Genomic DNA, 17,072 nt, shown 5'->3' with positions numbered 1-17,072 from the left:
CCTCCTCAGGTTAATGATGCAGTTCACACGCAACATGTCTAAAACCTGTTTCTTCCCCTACCTCTACACCAATTGAAAGCAGACTGCTGGGCCTGTCCTGGATTCCTCCCGCTCCCCTCATTCATTCACCACACCCTTTAATCTTACTTTCTAGATATCTAAGTTTATCAGTGTCTATTCCTACTGCTCTATGTTAATTTAGGCTATCTTTAATTCTAACCTGCAAGACTGAAAAAGTTTGGGAAGCCCCCAGTTCACAACTGTCAACTTCAATCCACTCTCCTCACTGCAGGGACCAAGAATGATTTTTCTAGACTGTAAATCTGAAAACTTCACTTGCTTAAAATCCACTGCCTGAGGCTCTATAAGGATTCTTCTGTAACTTGCTAGCCAGTCTAACCACTCCCTCCTCTCCATCAGCTCCACCCTCCAAAGATAAGGCCTTTCAGTTTCCCCAGGGCAAAATGCCTTTTTTTTTTTTTTTTGCTTCTGGTTTCCAAATTTTTTCCTTCTTCTCAGCCCCTACAAGCAAACACTCTAGGCTACTCACCTGGTTAATAGCTACTCAGCCTACTCATTCTTACGGTTTTACCTAAGATGTTGTTTTCTCTGGGAGGCCATCATCCCTGCCTCAAAAACCTTAGTGCTAACAGTGCTTCATAACTGCCTGTTAACTAGCCTGTTTTCCCATTACATAGGTAGGGACCTCAGGCAGGATCATGTATATCCCCATGCCTAGTACAGTGTCTTACATATACAGTAAACCTTAAGGAATGAATTTAAGATTAAAAAGTAATTTCTGAAGCTACAGATGACAGAAACATTTAGGTTTTGTTCAATAATTAGAACATCGTAAATGTTTGATAAGAACCAAAATAAGGTCATAATCTGAATCAGTGTCTAAAATCCATGCAAACGTAGTACTCACACAAGAATATAGAATAATTTAGAATATAGGGGCGCCTGGGTGGCTCAGTCATTAAGCGTCTACTTCCGGCTCAGGTCATGATCCCAGGGTCCTGGGATGGAGCTTCACATCTCAGACTCCCTGCTCAGCAGGAAGCCTGCTTCCTCCTCTCCCATTCCCCCTGCTTGTGTTCCCTCTCTCGCTATATCTCTGTCAAATAAATAAATTAAAAAAAAAATCTAAAAAAAAAAAGAACATAGAAGGCTCAAAATATCAAAAGGAAGGGAAAAAAAAGTATAAAAACAGAGGCCCTAAAGGCCCTAGTTCACTTAAGAACTGGATATTTAACTTGATACCACAGGGGGTCAGTGAGAAAAAAACTGAAGTACCCTTAACCATTTTCTTCATTAAAAGAGAAAGAGGGAAGTACATTTTAGATGGATGGAAAAATGATCGTTTATTCAACAAATGCCACTAAAATAAAATACAGATTCCTACATTATACCATAATCTTAAAAAATCCAGATGTACTAACAATATATTTAGAAGAAACCATTAAAAACCCAGTAAATATAATTATTTAAAGTAGGGAATGTTTTTTTAAGCATGATACCAAATGTAGAAATAAGTACATCAAAAGACTGAGGGATTAATTACATGAAAGTATAAAACTTTTATATGACAAAAACAACAATCAAAAGTTTAAAAAACTAAAAAAGGAAAAAAATAATTGAAAAATGAAAAGCTAATCTTTCGTATCTTCTAAATCAACAGAGGAAAAAAAACCCTAAAACCAGATAAAAATATTAAGGGGCATGGATAAGTGAGTCATTAAAGAAGAAATGCAAATGACCAGTAAACTTTTTTTTTTTTTTTAAGAAAGTCTACCTAATCATATCAATAAACAATTTTAAAAAATCTGAAACTAGTTAACAAATGTACTTATTAGCACAACGTACCTCTGATGAGGGAACAGAAGGCAAGCTGAAGACAAAGCACAAGCTGACACCCTGCAACCTCCCCCCACCCCCTATTCCTGGGTGGGACATGTATGACATCCTTCCAGGAATCTCCCAACTATCTTAATGTTAATGCCTTGCTAGAGGAGAAAACAACTTTGACAATGGCAAGGCCTCCAGTATCCCGAGTCTTCTTTAACACATGAAAATCCTTTTGAAACCTCCCTTTTTCCTAACCTCCCCGACCCCATAGTATATTATCAGCCCCCTCACAACCCCAGGGGCAGCAGCTCTTTCTGCCCAAGGGTCCTGTCTCTGTGCTTTAATAAAACCACCATTCTACACCAGAGACTCTCAAGAATTCTTTCTTGGCTGTTGACTCGAGACCTCCCCCCACCAAACTTCACCTATATTCCAAAACCACATCATATGGTGCCCAAAGTGGGGCTTTGAGTCTTTGCATCTGAACTCTGAGCTTCGGTACGAACTTGGTGAGTACTTTCTCTTTTCCTTTACTTTCAATTTCTGTAGCTCTTCAAGGAGTATGGTCTTATTGGAACATTTTCATGTCAATAGCTCAGGCTGTAATCCTCTAGCCCATGGCTACTCTATGGGGAGGAGAAAGCCTGCCTTTTGGCTGGAAGTTAGTGCCCTGTCCGGGGTGGTAATAAGACCCAGAAACTTGATGCCCACTCTTTATTCCTGTCCTTATACAAAGTTGTCTGTCTTGGGGACACCTAAGTCACCAGGATGGCTGCCAACCTTAAGACTCCCATGTGAAGTTTCCTCCTGACTGATCTAATGTGATCCCCTCCACATCCCTGGTCTAGCTGCTTCTGGCCGTGGGACCTCCACTGGGAGCCAGCTGAAACCAGTACCAGATGGAATTAAAACCCAACTGGGGACCACTTCCTAGGGAAGTTGACTTTATAAAGACCACATGTGTTGGAATGTCACTTAGACCATGATGGATTTCCATCTTTACTATTCACCGTCAATGTCCTCTACTAACTACTTAAAGCTACAAAATTTGGTAATTTCCCCCTTGTAAAACTTTTCCAGTATTTTCCATGGGTTAGAAATGGCAAGGCAGTATGCAACCATCAGGGCACAGGACGGCACAGCACGGTTTTTCAGTCCATTCACCAGGCACCCATAGGCAGTCTAGGATGTGATTAGGGGGTGGGGGGGAGGGACGCCGGCATCCCTTCAGGGCCTTTTATGGCAGGAATGCCTTCACAGGAAGGCAGGATGGTGATCAACAGCGATTTTTGTTTGAGGGACGACTCTGGTCAGTTTTGACACACGAAACCTCTGACATAACCTGTGTGGGACGCCACCTGGGAGTCAGGGGGGATTTGGTAATGGACCTCCTTTACTTTTCTGGGAGCATGGCTTCAGTAGGCTTCTTCTTCGGTTCCCAAGGAAGGGTGCCTTTTAACCTACTGGAAACAATTCAGATTGCAAAATTTAGGAAAGTACTGAGCTCCTGTAACACTGCATGGCCTCAGGATCTGTCAGTTAGATCTCTTCTGCAGGAAACAGGGCAAATGGACCTACGGTACCTTCACTGCTTGTACGTAGGCCTTCACTGCTCTACACCAGGACCCCGACCTAAGGGCCTCTTGCAGAATGTGTTTGCCCGAATGTGTTGGCTTGTAACCCACCCTCCCCAACATATTGGATGATAATTATCTAAATAGGCCCCTCCAAGTAAACCCAGGTTTGCTGGAGGAAACACAGGCCACCCCAAAGGGGACTCTGACTCTCTCTCACTGTTCTTCCTAATAGATGTAGGGGCTTCTCCCTATTTCCTGGGTTAATGGCTATAACTGGAGCCATCTGTGGTTAGTCTACCTCAGGACAAGGATCTTAAGGAATATTCCCAAGCAGCTGCTGAAACTCCCTTTGTTTTGGGGAAATTCCCTGTCTTCTGTCGGACATGGACTGCTTATTCCCCCCTCTTGCTGGCGGGGAAACATGGTGTCTGCTCCTCTGTTGGAGCCGGTGAGCTCTAGAACCAGGAACCCTCTTCTCTGCCTTCTGGCAGCACTTTGCCTCTTTTTTTTTTTTTTTTAAAGATTTTATTTATTTGACAGAGAGAGACACAGCGAGAGAGGGAACACAAGCAGGGGGAGTGGGAGAGGGAGAAGCAGGCTTCCCATGGAGCAGGGAGCCCGATGCGGGGCTTGATCCCAGGACCCTGGGATCATGACCTGAGCCGAAGGCAGACGCCACCCAGGTGCCCCAGCACTTTGCCTCTTCTATCTCCCCCTCCCCCTTCTCCTGTTTTTGCACCACCTTGGGTGCGACCTGCATAACTGGCTTCTAGACCATCCTCAGTGCCTCAGGCACCATGGCTCCTTCTCCCTTCACTGTCAAGGAGCAAGAAGAGCACCCCCTGGACTTAATACCACCTACTCCAGATTTCCCCACTAGTGTCTCAGGTAAAAATTGACAATGGAGAGGATCCAGGTGGAACATAATTCAATATTTAAACTAATTTAAGGTTATTGGTTTAATTAAGATAGATATGTCTTTTAAGTTATCAGCAGTAAACGTGAAACTTTTATTCTATCCAGGTTTGCTGAAGGTCAAATAAGCTCGTGTTATCTCTTTGCAAATTGTTTAGCAAAAAGATGACTAAAATGATGATTGTCTCAAAGTTTTCATGGGTAATTGTTAAGATAGCTTTCAAAGTCTCTGGTAACCTGAAATTTTAAAGTTTTGCTTGGATGATAAATGGGATTAAATTTGTTGGACATCTAGGTCTCTTCCAAATAGCATAAAAGGGCTAAATCATTGATAACTAGATGTAGGTTTGTGCTTTTGACTTCTTATTGCAAAGAAACTAAGGATGTTTAAATCTGTTGGTAAGCATGTTTTGTGCTTAATTGATTCATAAATTTGCCATCTAAAGAATTCTGGTGTAACAGTCCACAATTGGTTACTACTTAGTCTTCACTGGAGACTAAGGTTTCTAAGAGTGGAAAATTCTGCTAAATGTAATTAAGACTGATGGAAATAAGGGAAACAACTCTGTATATAGAAATGTAGAAGATATGTAAGGAAGATATAAGGAACGGGAATGAAGGTAAAAGAAGGTAATTTTGTCCTAAATAAGATGGTTGTTTGGAGAGATGGCTTGGGACAAAATCTGAACGCAAAAGAAAGTTGTAGAAGGTTTGTGATGGGAAAACTCTGGAACGGAATTTTAGGTGTGGTCAGGATGGACCTTAAGATTGAAATGAGTGGATTTTAAAGTACATTGGTATAAGGTTGAAAGTCTGCTTTCTCTCTGTTCAAAAAGACAAGTTTTCTTGAATTGTTGTCTGCTCTTGATAAGAATGTAAACAAAGGTTTTTTCTCTTTTGTCTGCTCAGAAAACCAGTTTATGTTTTGCCTTTATCAGGTCTTTAACATCCTAATCCTATTTAGGTATGTGCTTTAAAACTTTCTAAGGTTTTAACAAACTTGCCCAAGATTTAAATCATGAACAAAGTCTCGTTGACTAATTAGGCTTGTTTGTTTGGTATGTTACCTTCTGGTAAAAGGTCATCATCACTCTTATTTTGATTATTAAAGTGTTATGTGTCACAGAAATAACTGGATTTCCTTGCCAGCTACATTGTAACCTCTCATCAGATGTTTAACCATGTCCATTTTTTAGTCTTGTCATTTATAGTTATTCTCTTGTAAAATGTTTCATCTTCAAGGAGAACTAAGGCTGCATTCAAACTAAACAAGAATTAGTAACATGGGACTAAATGAACTAAAAGATTATAGTGTTGTGACTCTCGTTTGAAACACTGCTGGCTCTTTACTATTTGCTCTTCCAGACTAAGACTTTCTCTTAAGACATCAGTAATATACAGAAATTATAATAAAGCAAATTAAAACATTTAACTTTTCTGTCTATCTGAACCCTCTCATTCAAAAGGTCTCAGGAAGTATTCGTTCTTCCATGGCAATCATAATCATTTGCGTAAGTTCAGTAAGAATCTTCTCCTTGTAACAGGACACCACTGGAAATGTTGGTTATTTTACCAAGGCTCTGACTGGAATGTCATATTTGAGAGACATGCATAGACTCAGATATGACCAAACACCTTTTTTTTTTTTTTTTTTTTTTTAAGATTTTATTTATTTATTTGACAGAGAAAGAGAGAGTGAGAGCAGGAACACAAGCAGGGGGAGTGGGAGAGGGAGAAGCAGGCTTCCCACCAAGCAGGGAGCCCCATGCGGGACTCAATCCCAGGACCCTGGGATCATGACCAGAGCCGAAGGCAGACGCTTAATGACTGAGCCACCCAGGCGCCCCTGACCAAACACCTTTAAGGAACTAAGACTGACTTTATGAAACCTGGAGCCATAAAGCCGCTTGGAAATGTTGGCCTGATACCTTGCTTTACAGAGTTACCAGCAGCCTCACCAGGTGAGTAAAGAATGTCACTTCCTGGCAGGTGCAGGAACCGCAGGATACTTTGGGGACCTCGTGAAGAGGAATTCGCTCAAATCTACAGGTATTGCAGGCATGTCTGATGGCAAGTACTTGGCTTGGCTTCTGGCCTGGAGAGGCTACTAAAAGTTCAACCTAGAGATTCCTCATAAAGGTTCCAGCAGAGCAGATTCTAAAAGATGTATACGATCATTATTCTTGCTGAGCTTATGTAAATAATTATGCCAGGTTTGTTAAAATTGGACTTGTTTTACAAACGAATTAGTCTTGATTTGGCTATCTCTGGATTAAAGAGAAAAATTATGTTTCAATAACGCACCTTTAGTTTTGATTGTCCTTAGATGTTGTTTGCTTAAGCTAGAGAACTTGAGGTAAACTTCACAGAAATAGCTTTTCTGTTTCTACACAATAGCTCCTGTATAGATAATCTGATTGCATGTTATTCTGTGGGGATAATAACAGGACCCCATGGGCATATGATTATTTAGGATTAATTTCCCAAAAATTATATAACTCAACTAGCACCTTGACCAGTTCTGTGTGGCTGAGATGACAAAATCCTTCCCTAAAAGCCAGAGCACACCCCACTTCATAGGGTTAACTATGGACCTGTGGAGATAATGGATGGCCCTACTTTCTTTATGACTGGATTGGATGATGTACTTGGATGCCCTTATCTCTTGATAAGTCTTCTCTCATTTGCCAGTAATTCATTGTAATTAGGATATTAATGCCTTACCTCAAACAGATGGAATTATCCCTTAGTCATATTTATCCTAGAAGCCACCTCTATTGAGGTACAAATGCAAATAGAGGCTTTAGCCAAGCATATAACAGTCTTTTCGGTAGGAGCCTCAAAGCTTACTTTGGGACAATGACTGACTGTAATGACCTCACATCAGGTCCAGAGTGTCTTAGAAACCAAAAGCCACCAAGAGATTATGGGAAACTGACTTATTAAACACTAGGCAATGCTTATAGATATGCCTGAAATATATTTAAAACCTGTCAAACTTTAAACCCAGCTACCCTTAGCCCTGGACCTGACCATCATACTTCTGTAGTATAGAACATAACCGTTAAGAGGTTATTGATCTTGTTTATTCTAGTCGACCAGATTTAAGATGCCCCTATTAAAAATGCAGGTGACAGTTGGTTTACCAATGGCAGTAGCTTCATGGAAAAGAGGGGTAGGAAAAACCGGGTATGCTATAGTCAGTCTTAACTCAGACTGCTGAGGCCAAAGCCCTGTCAGCAAATACACCTCCCCAAAGCAGAATTAATAGCGCCCACCTGTGCTTTACAATTGGGAGAAGTCTTAAAAATTAGTATCTACGGTGACTCCAAATATGCCTTCCTAGTACCATATGCCATATGGAGCAACTTAAAGAAAAGGGGATTATTGTCAAGACATAACTCCCCAATCAAATATGGGCTTGAGATTATTACACAAATTTAAAGGATGGCTCTCCCAAACCGAATAGCCCTTGAAATCGAGTAGCCCTTGAAATCCCGACTGCACTTCAAAGAGGCCCAGTATTATATGACTGGCTCCTTGCTGGGACCCAATGGCTATGAGACTCTAACTTGTCCATAGCTTCCCCCAGGCTGGACAGGTCATTGTACTCTGGGTTTTGCCTGGAGGCACAGACACATTATTAAAACAATTACCAACCCAGCTAACCTTCCAAATTTAAAACAATGGTGGACATGTTTTGTGTGACATTGGTATGACCACCTAGCATCCATCTTTGTTCCCTCTTTGAGACTGGAGATTGTTTGGCACATGAAAACTCTTAAGTACATGGTCAAAGCCCTAAATGACACTCAAAATAGCACTTCTCTATTAAATACTAAAGTAATACAAATGCGCAAAGTAGTTTTACAAAACTTGCGCTATCATAAAAACAATGCTGTGTATACATTCTAGATTACCACAAAAATATTTCTGGGTTTCTAACTGACATGATACTCAAGTTGGCACTTTAAATGATCTCTTTCCTTTAGTGATTGCTTAAAACTCCTAAACTGGAGGAAAATTATCAAAGGTCAACTATCCAAGGTCTTTTATTCAGAACAATATTAACCTTATTTTGTCATTTCCGGTGTCTCCCTTCCTAGTGTGAAGACTTCTTCATTGCCATAACTTCCAGCTAAAAGATCCTTTCTACTCAAGGAGGTTCATCTCTGTTGACCTCGTTGGATTCAGCTGCCTCCCCTTTCATAACTCCCCTATATGTTCCCCAACTGACCAATATTGACTCATATGTAGGGACATCTCTATGCCCTATTCAGCAGGAAGACGTTACAGAAGATGAGATCTTCCACCTTCAACAACCTTAAAGATTTAAGGGTCAAAATTGTTCAGGGGGTAAATGGTGAGGGAACAGAAGGCAAGCTGAAGACAAAGCACAAGCTGACACTCTGCAACCTCCCTCCACCCCCTATTCCTGGGTGGGACATGTGTGACATCCTTCCAGGAATCTCCCAACTATCTTAATGTTAATGCCTTGTTAGGGGAAAAACCACCTTAACTTGACAATGGCAAGGCCTCCAGTATCCTGTGAGTCTTCTTTAACATACGAAAATCCTTTTGAAGCCTCCCTTTTTCCTAACCTCCCCCAACCCCATAGTATATAATCAGCCACCCCTCACAACCGCAGGGGCAGCAGCTCTTTCTGCCCAAGGGTCCTGTCCCTGTGCTTTAATAAAACCACCATTTTGCACCAGAGAATTCTTTCTTGGCTGTTGACTCCAGACCTCCCCCCCACCAAACTTCACCTATATTCCAAAACCACATCACCTCCTTTTTCCATCTTCCTTTTTCCCCACCTTCCTTCCCCCAAAACCCTTGTTGACAGAAGTGAAGATAAACAAGCATACAATTACACTTGTATATGGCTGGTAGGAGATACCATATATTGTTAAACACATGGGCTTTTTGTATTTCCTATAATCTTCCTACATGAACATCTGGTTTTACTTATAATATGAAAAAAATTAGGTAATTTTAAGAGTTGACAGTTTACCCCCAAAATAAACCAAAAATAGCAAAAACAATGTGCTTAGCTTCAGAATAAAAATTAAAATTGTAATAGCTTATATTCCAGTAACTTGTTTTTTAAAACCCCGAGGGTAGCTAATTATATGATTTTTACACATTCTAGAAGGAATAATTGACAGCTCAATAACTGTGATGTATTACAGCTCAAGCCTCATCATTATGAATTTCCACACCTGGAAATCAATTCCAACATAAAACATACTCAGTCAATAGCAACTCTATTTTTTTCCTTTCTAAAAACAGCGAGACATTTTTCTTCAATTTTTTTTTTTTTTAAAAGATTTATCCATTTATTTGCGAGAGAGAGAGTGAGTGCAAAAGAGTGGGGGAGTGGCAGAGGGAGAGAATCTTTAAGCAGAATTCCTGTTGAGCACAGAGCCCAACTTGGATGGGATCCTGGGGTGCCTGGGTGGCTCAGTCGTTAAGCGTCTGCCTTCGGCTCAGGTCATGATCCCAGGGTCCTGGGATCGAGCCCCGCATCAGGCTCCCTGCTTCGCGGGAAGCCTGCTTCTCCCTCTCCCATTCCCCCTGCTTGTATTCCCTCTCTCGCTGTGTCTCTCTCTGTCAAATAAATAAATAAAATCTTTAAAAGAAAAAAAAAAGAAAAAAGATCCATGAGATCCTGACCTGAGCTGAAACCAAGAGTTTAGCTTAGCTGACTGAGCCACTCAGGAGCCCCTCTTTCCTATTTTTTAAAATATAAACTAACCATAATTATTTTTTTAAATATTTTATTTATTTGAGAGAGAGAGAGAGAGAGTGTGCATGCGTGCACACACGCGCGGGGGGAGGGGCAGAGGGAGAAGCAGACTCCCTGCTGAGCAGGGAGCTAGAAGTGGGGCTGGATCCCAGGTCCCTGGGATCACAACTCAAGCCAAAGGCAGATGCCCAACTGATTGAGCCACTGAGGCGCCCCTAAACATAATTATTTTAACATTCTACTTTTATCTCAATGATACCCTTTACCACTTCATTTTTAAAATGCATTTCAGGAATATCAACAATATTAGTGACTATTACCAAATATATTTCTTATACCTTTTTCCCTCTAAAGAAATACAGTGAAAAAACAGTTTATAAAATATTAATATCTATGTGTGTGTATAGAGAGGGAGAATTTATTAATCGTTCAACAAAGAAACAAAAGAGGAAAGAAGTTGGTTTCAGGTATTTTCAAACAAGAAGGACAAGGCAATGAGGACAGTTCGAGCTCTGCTATGGACAGGACCCCACAGTATATACAGCACACACTAAAATCTTTTTGTCTGTTCCTCCATAAGTTGCTTTTATTAAAAAAAAAAAAAATCAGAAGACAACATTAAAAATTATCGTCCTCCACAGGAAAGATAAAAACTTGTCCTATAATGCAGACAGGCCTAATAAATGAGTCTTTGAAAAGCCTACACTAAATTTTGTAGTCAATTAAAAAAAAAATCTATTTCAGAATAAGCCTAACATCTATATATTATGAAATATACATTTAATTAAACACTGAAGAACATACTACATATCTAGAATATTTAAAGGCTGTAAAAGTATTATTTAAAAATTAATCACTTTTGAGAAAGATATGGCCTATATTTTCCTCCTTCTAAAATAAAAATATAACTTCATACCTCATAATCTGGCCCTCCAAAGTGGGATTTTTTCTTCAGTTCTGTCATGGCATTTTTGTATGCTTCCTCTATTCTTCTTCTCTTCTCACTGTCCTGTTTTGTTTTAAAAAGAAGCAAGTGAAAAATTATCATTTAGGGTGGGGATTTTCTCTGCATTTCACTGAAATTTTATAATTTGGCCAAACAACAATAACAAAAACCCCACTCTATTCCTGTGAAAAATGAGCTTGATTCGGCCATAGAAAACAGTTTTTCTCTGAGCTATACATTACACACAAGATACCATTTAAATCACTACTAAGATCCATCTTATAGGTAGGTTATGGATTTATTTTTTTAAACATTTTATTTATTTATTTGACAAGAAAGACACACAGCGAGAGAGGGAACACAAGCAGGGGGAGCGGGAGAGGGAGAAGCAGGCTTCCCGCTGAGCAGGGAGCCCTTTGTGGGACTAGATCCCAGCACCCTGGTATCATGACTAACCAAGTGAGCCACCTGGAGCCCTAGGTTATGGATTTAGATGGATTAAGTAACTGCCAAAGCATCTATACTTAAAAAAAACAAAAACAAAGAAAAAAGATAAATTAACACCACAGAAATGCCTACAAGGTATTCATGTGTTTGCTTACCCCACCCCACCCCCAGTAAAAGCTGTATCTATTTTGCTTTCAAGAAAAAAAGCAATGGATACCAGGAAGAAAATAACTCAATTAACAGGTGAAATCAATGAATGTTAAAATATATTCTAAGAAAGATAAATTTCTGGTACTTTCCCACTGCTGGTTAAAACTATTTCAGGGATGAAAAAGAGCTCAGATTTCTACTTTAACCCTCTCCTTCAATCTGTAGTTCTAAGAGGTTAAAAGACCCAAGGTCAATTTAGAAAGGTTGGCTCTGACACCAATCTCAAACTTATTTCTACAACAATGGATTGCACTGGTCAAATCTGATAACTGAAGTCTAACAAGCTTGTAAGGAACCTAATGCCTTTATTCCCTTACCTCAAATACCTAAGGGCTAAATTAAAGTCCACATGAGCTCACACAAAGCTAACTACTTCCAAATACCTATCTGAATTAAAGTTCATGCAAATCAGTGAATTAGTTCATTAGAACCAAAGGGTAATTTCTGCATACTCAAGAGAAAGCAGGTCTATAGACCCACCAGAATAGCTAAAATTACAAAACAAAATGAAGAAATACCCACAAAAACCTGACAATACCAAGTGTTGCCAAGGGTGAAGAGCAAATGAATTCTCATCTATTGCTGGTAGAAGTATAAACTGATATAACCACTTTGGAAAATTGTTTGCAATATCCATTGCAGCTAGCATACATCCCATGAACCAACAATTCTACTGCTAGGTATGTACCTATATCCACCAAAAGCTAGATACACGAATGCTCACTGCAGCTTTATTCACAATAGCCAAAATATAAAAAAACCTAAGTGTCTATCAACAGGAAATCTGATAAACAAATTGAACGCTTACAATGAAATATAATGAAAAAGAATAAACTACCAGTAAATGTAACAACACGAATGAGTCTCACGGTCAATGTTGGGGGGGAAAAAAAGTCAAACACAAGTGTATATATGGTCACGTCCTGAGATGGTGGTATGGTATGGACCAGGGAGGCATGCAGGAAACTTCTAGGTGCTATAAAAATTCCTTATCTAATCTAAGTTGTGGTTACAGGGGTGTATACATAGCGCAAAAATGAGCAAGCAGTACACTTGGTGCATCTCACTGTATTTATGCTATACCTTAATTTTCAAAACTGAACACAACAAAAACATACAGCACAGCTATAATATTCAAAGGATTTAAGGGAAAATGAAAAAAGCATGTGAAATTACACACATGAGAGCCTATTAATGTAAGCAAACATCTTCAACGAATAGATTTTCTCTTGCTAACATTGTTAATAACTAAAATTGTTTAATCTCACAATTTTTGGTCTTCTTGGACCTGTCTAGCTAACAATTAAGTATACTTCTATAATAGAAGGGATTATTATTACAGGTAACCAAGTAAAATCATCACCACTAGATATTAATTTTCTATTATTCAGCTGAAAGAATAATGGAACTGACATTAGAAATCAAAGTATAAACAATTCTGCTATCAAACAGCTGTTATTATATCACCTATTACCTATTTAATTGCTCTCCTTAGATTAAGCTCCTTGAGGGACAATTTCCTGTTTATTGCTGTTTCCCCATTTCTAGCTTAGAGCTTAGCACAGTATAAGCATATAAATACTTTTCGAATGAAACAGAAATTTCAATTAAACAATATTAAATTATCACTGTACTTTCCTTCCCAAATATATAAATTACTTAAAAATTTGTTGATAAACAACACTCTCTATTCAAGAACTTTCTATTCCTTATAGTGTGTATAACACACACACATATACATGTATGAACACCACACATATACATATAACATAGGTATACACACACACATACATACTGCATATCAAACATACCCACACTCTTACATTTCATATAAAATGTAACTGGGATCCTATTTCAACTTAGAGAAAAAATTATAGTGAATAAGATTTGACATCAGACCTGTAAAAGACTATAAAATGCAGTAGTTTCTCAATTTCAATTAATATTGCCATCTTTTGTGGCTTTTCTTTGCTTAGATGTTGCACAGAAAAGCAACAAAATTATTTTTTCACAGATCCTTTATTGCTCCTCAATGAAGAAAAAGAATAGATAAGACTGACAACAGTGAAGTTAAGCAAAAGTTTACTTCCCTTTTCAGCACTGCAAGTAAGAAACTTGATTGCTGAAAGGATGGGAAAGCCAGGTTTCATTTTTAATGAATATTTTTTAGGTATTTTGATTAGAATATATGAATGAAGATGATGATCCCTTAGTGAAGGATAAAAAGACAAGAGACTGAAACCTTAAGAGAAAAGTGCGACAAAGTTTAAAATAAGCTAGTCTGGACAAGTTGAACGATTCTCTTGAGCTACGTCTAATGAGTTAAGGGGTTGTCCTGTTTTCTCAACACATTATTTTTGTGTGTACATGGAATCTTCTAAAAAATAAATTTGATTCACACTGTTAGAGAGTTGAAATCTCTGAAGATAAAATAGTTTGACTCCAGAATAATGAAATGTCTGTACCTTAAATATACATTTTCACTGCTTGTTTTTAAAGAATATGTATTACCAGTCAATATGGTTTACTGTCACCTACACTTGAGAATTCTTTTCTTCTACACAGGGGGACTTCCTTAAATACACAGTACTAATCAAACCCCTGGCCATCCTGCCATTAATCATCAGTGGTAACATTGCTTTACCTAGTTTCCTGCTCAAATTGATTAGACCTTCAAACACTAAAAGCAATTTGACTCATTCAAGAATGACAGGATTCTGACTAATGTCTGGCCTAGTATTCAGAGCTGTAATATAAAATAGAGTAAAATTCTTCCAACTGCTACTTAGCATCTCTGGACCAGTCTCTGGGCCTCTCAGTTCCTTGTATAAAATGCTGGCATTAGACAAGAACTAAATCTTCTAAGATATGTTATAGTTCTAACATTTTATTATTTTCCTGATGTTGAATTCTAAATAGAAGTTTTCCTACTAAACAAATTTACTGAGCCATAGTTGACATTAGGAACTAAAGATTCATATTGTAATGTTACTATCAGTGCTGAAGTTTAAACAAAGGTGGAAGCAGGTGAACATGAGGCAAATGTTCCATGAACAACATGTGTTAAATAATAGCACAATGACCCTGGAAAGTATATATGGCTACAAATGCAGTAAGTTAATGTTTAACTTGATAAATTGGTGTTTCAGTTCATATAACTTAAATGCAGCTTCACATATTTCACAATAAAGCTAGGTAATGTGAAGTGGCTCATCATTTCTATTCCAAGGCATTACTATTACTACTACAAAAATTTCTCTATTAAAATCCTACCACAAATTTGTGTTGTATAGTAACTGAATACATAACTGGTAAATCTCACTAGGAAAATGAGTTTAAGATGCCTACAAACTTTCAGAGGAGTAGTACCCCCGGGCTACTTCTATCAATCCCAATAGGTTTTTCCCTAAGAAGTTAGTTTAAATGTTCAATCAATATATAAAGCTGAAATAAAATCAGATCATTTTTTAAGAGGAAGAAAAATGAGACTTACCTTATCCAGTCTCTTTTGCCAGCTGTCCTCACGTTTTACCATTAGTTCGATACAATGAGAAAGTGTAGCAAGGATTCCCGCAGTAGTTGCTTTAAAAGTTATTGCCTCCCCTTTAAAGTCTATGCCATTAATTCCTCTTGGTGTTACATGTGGAAATACTGGGGGGGGGGGGCGGAGGGGAAAGGTTACTCACTGGAAGTGTTTCTAATGAAGAAATAACTCTTCATCACAACTTAAAACTAGAAAATGTTTAAAACCCAGCAAGCCAGAGCAGGCTTTTGGATTATAATTTCCCTCTTGTTGGCCAACATATAAAAATTCCCATTCCATACTCCATAAGCAAAGAAGCTTGCAGCAGCATATGTACTTTCATATCTTTTTTTCTGGGTTCTGTTTCCTAAAATCTATTTGCTGTACTGCACCCAGTGAACAAAGTGGTAGGAGGAATAATACTTTAACAATAACACCCTGCCAGCTTAAAGCGGGACCAAATTACGGCAAGAACTACCTTACATTCTGAGAGACCTAAAATTTAAAAAACACCTGACAATAAACTATAGAACTGAATACGGTCATGTAAAACTTTTAAATAAATATCCACAATTAAGTTTGAGACCAATGCACATATTAAATGGCTCTTATGTTTACATTTTATAATTTTAACTCAGAGTTCGCCTTTGAATTAATGAAAAATCTTACAACTCAACAAGATGCAAGCAAGACAGCACAATATCTTATACTCTTACCTAATAAGAAATCATTCCAATAGAACACTTATAAGTGAAATAATGATACTTTCAACTTTAAAAACTCATGTAGATACGACAGCAAAGGTATAATCCACAAAAGAAAAACCGATAGAGTGAACTTCATCAAAATTTAAAATTTCTGCTCTTAAAAGTATTGTTAAAAGAATGAAGGTTATGTAGAATGAATAAGTCTACAGGTCTAATGTATGGCACTATCACTATAATTAATAATACTGTGCTGAATACTAGAAATTTGCTGAGACAGATTTCAGGTACGGTCATTACAAACAAAAATGGTAACTATGTGAGGAGATGATATGTTAAATAGCTTGACTGCAGGAATCATTTCACTATGAATATCAAATCATGTTATATATCTTAAATACATATAATTTCCATTTTAAAATACTTACAAAAAGAGAATGAAGAGACAAGCCACAGACTACAAGAAAATCTTTGCACAGCATATAGCTAATAAAGGATTTGTATCCTTTATCAATATATGTTACATATAACATATATTAATATAGAATATTGACACATTCTATACTTCAATATAGAATATACACTGTCATCTCAAAACTTAATGATAAGAAAATATATAACCCAACTAAAAAATTGGACAAAAGATTTGAACACTCTTCAACAGAGATATGGACAGCAAATAAGCACATGAAAAGATGCTCAATACCATTAGTTACTAGGGAAATACAAAAAAAAAAAACCATAACAAGACACCACTACATACCTACTGTAAGACTAAAATTTGTTTTATGTTTTTAAAGATTTATTTATTTGAGAGAGAGAGAGAGAGAGCACGGACACGTGAGCAGGGGAGGAGCAGAGGGAGAGGGAGAATCCCTGAGCAGACCCCCCTCTGAGCATGGAGTCCCACACAGGGCTGGATCCCAGGACCCTGACACCATCATCTGAGTGGAAACCAAGAGTTGGCCACTTAACCAACTGAGCCACCTAGGCATCCCAAGACTAAAATTTAAAAAGACTGACCATGCCAAGTGTTGGTGGGGATTTGGAGGAACCAGGACTATCCTATATGGCTGGTAAAATGAACCTTGGTGGCTGTTTGTTTTTTTAAAGATTTTATTTATTTATTTGAGAGAGAGTGAGAGAGAGCATG

At 38.2% G+C, this 17,072-nt stretch overlaps 1 protein-coding gene across 5 annotated transcripts in view; it reads right to left on the bottom strand.

Moving 5' to 3' along the window:
* CERT1 (ceramide transporter 1) overlaps positions 1–17,072 on the bottom strand; it is a 117,271-nt gene that overhangs the window by 32,777 nt on the left and 67,422 nt on the right. For all 5 annotated transcript variants that reach the window (XM_078067180.1, XM_078067177.1, XM_078067176.1 and 2 more), the window contains 2 exons: positions 15,186–15,343; positions 11,006–11,098 (listed from right to left, as the gene is read on the bottom strand). In XM_078067180.1, coding sequence (XP_077923306.1) covers positions 11,006–11,098; positions 15,186–15,343 — 251 coding nt within the window. The remainder of the gene's footprint in view (positions 1–11,005; positions 11,099–15,185; positions 15,344–17,072) is intronic.

This window comes from Halichoerus grypus, chromosome 2, assembly GCF_964656455.1.
Source record: "Halichoerus grypus chromosome 2, mHalGry1.hap1.1, whole genome shotgun sequence".
Classification (NCBI taxonomy): Eukaryota; Metazoa; Chordata; class Mammalia; order Carnivora; family Phocidae; genus Halichoerus; species Halichoerus grypus.
This window is presented reverse-complemented; position numbering and strand designations above follow the sequence as displayed.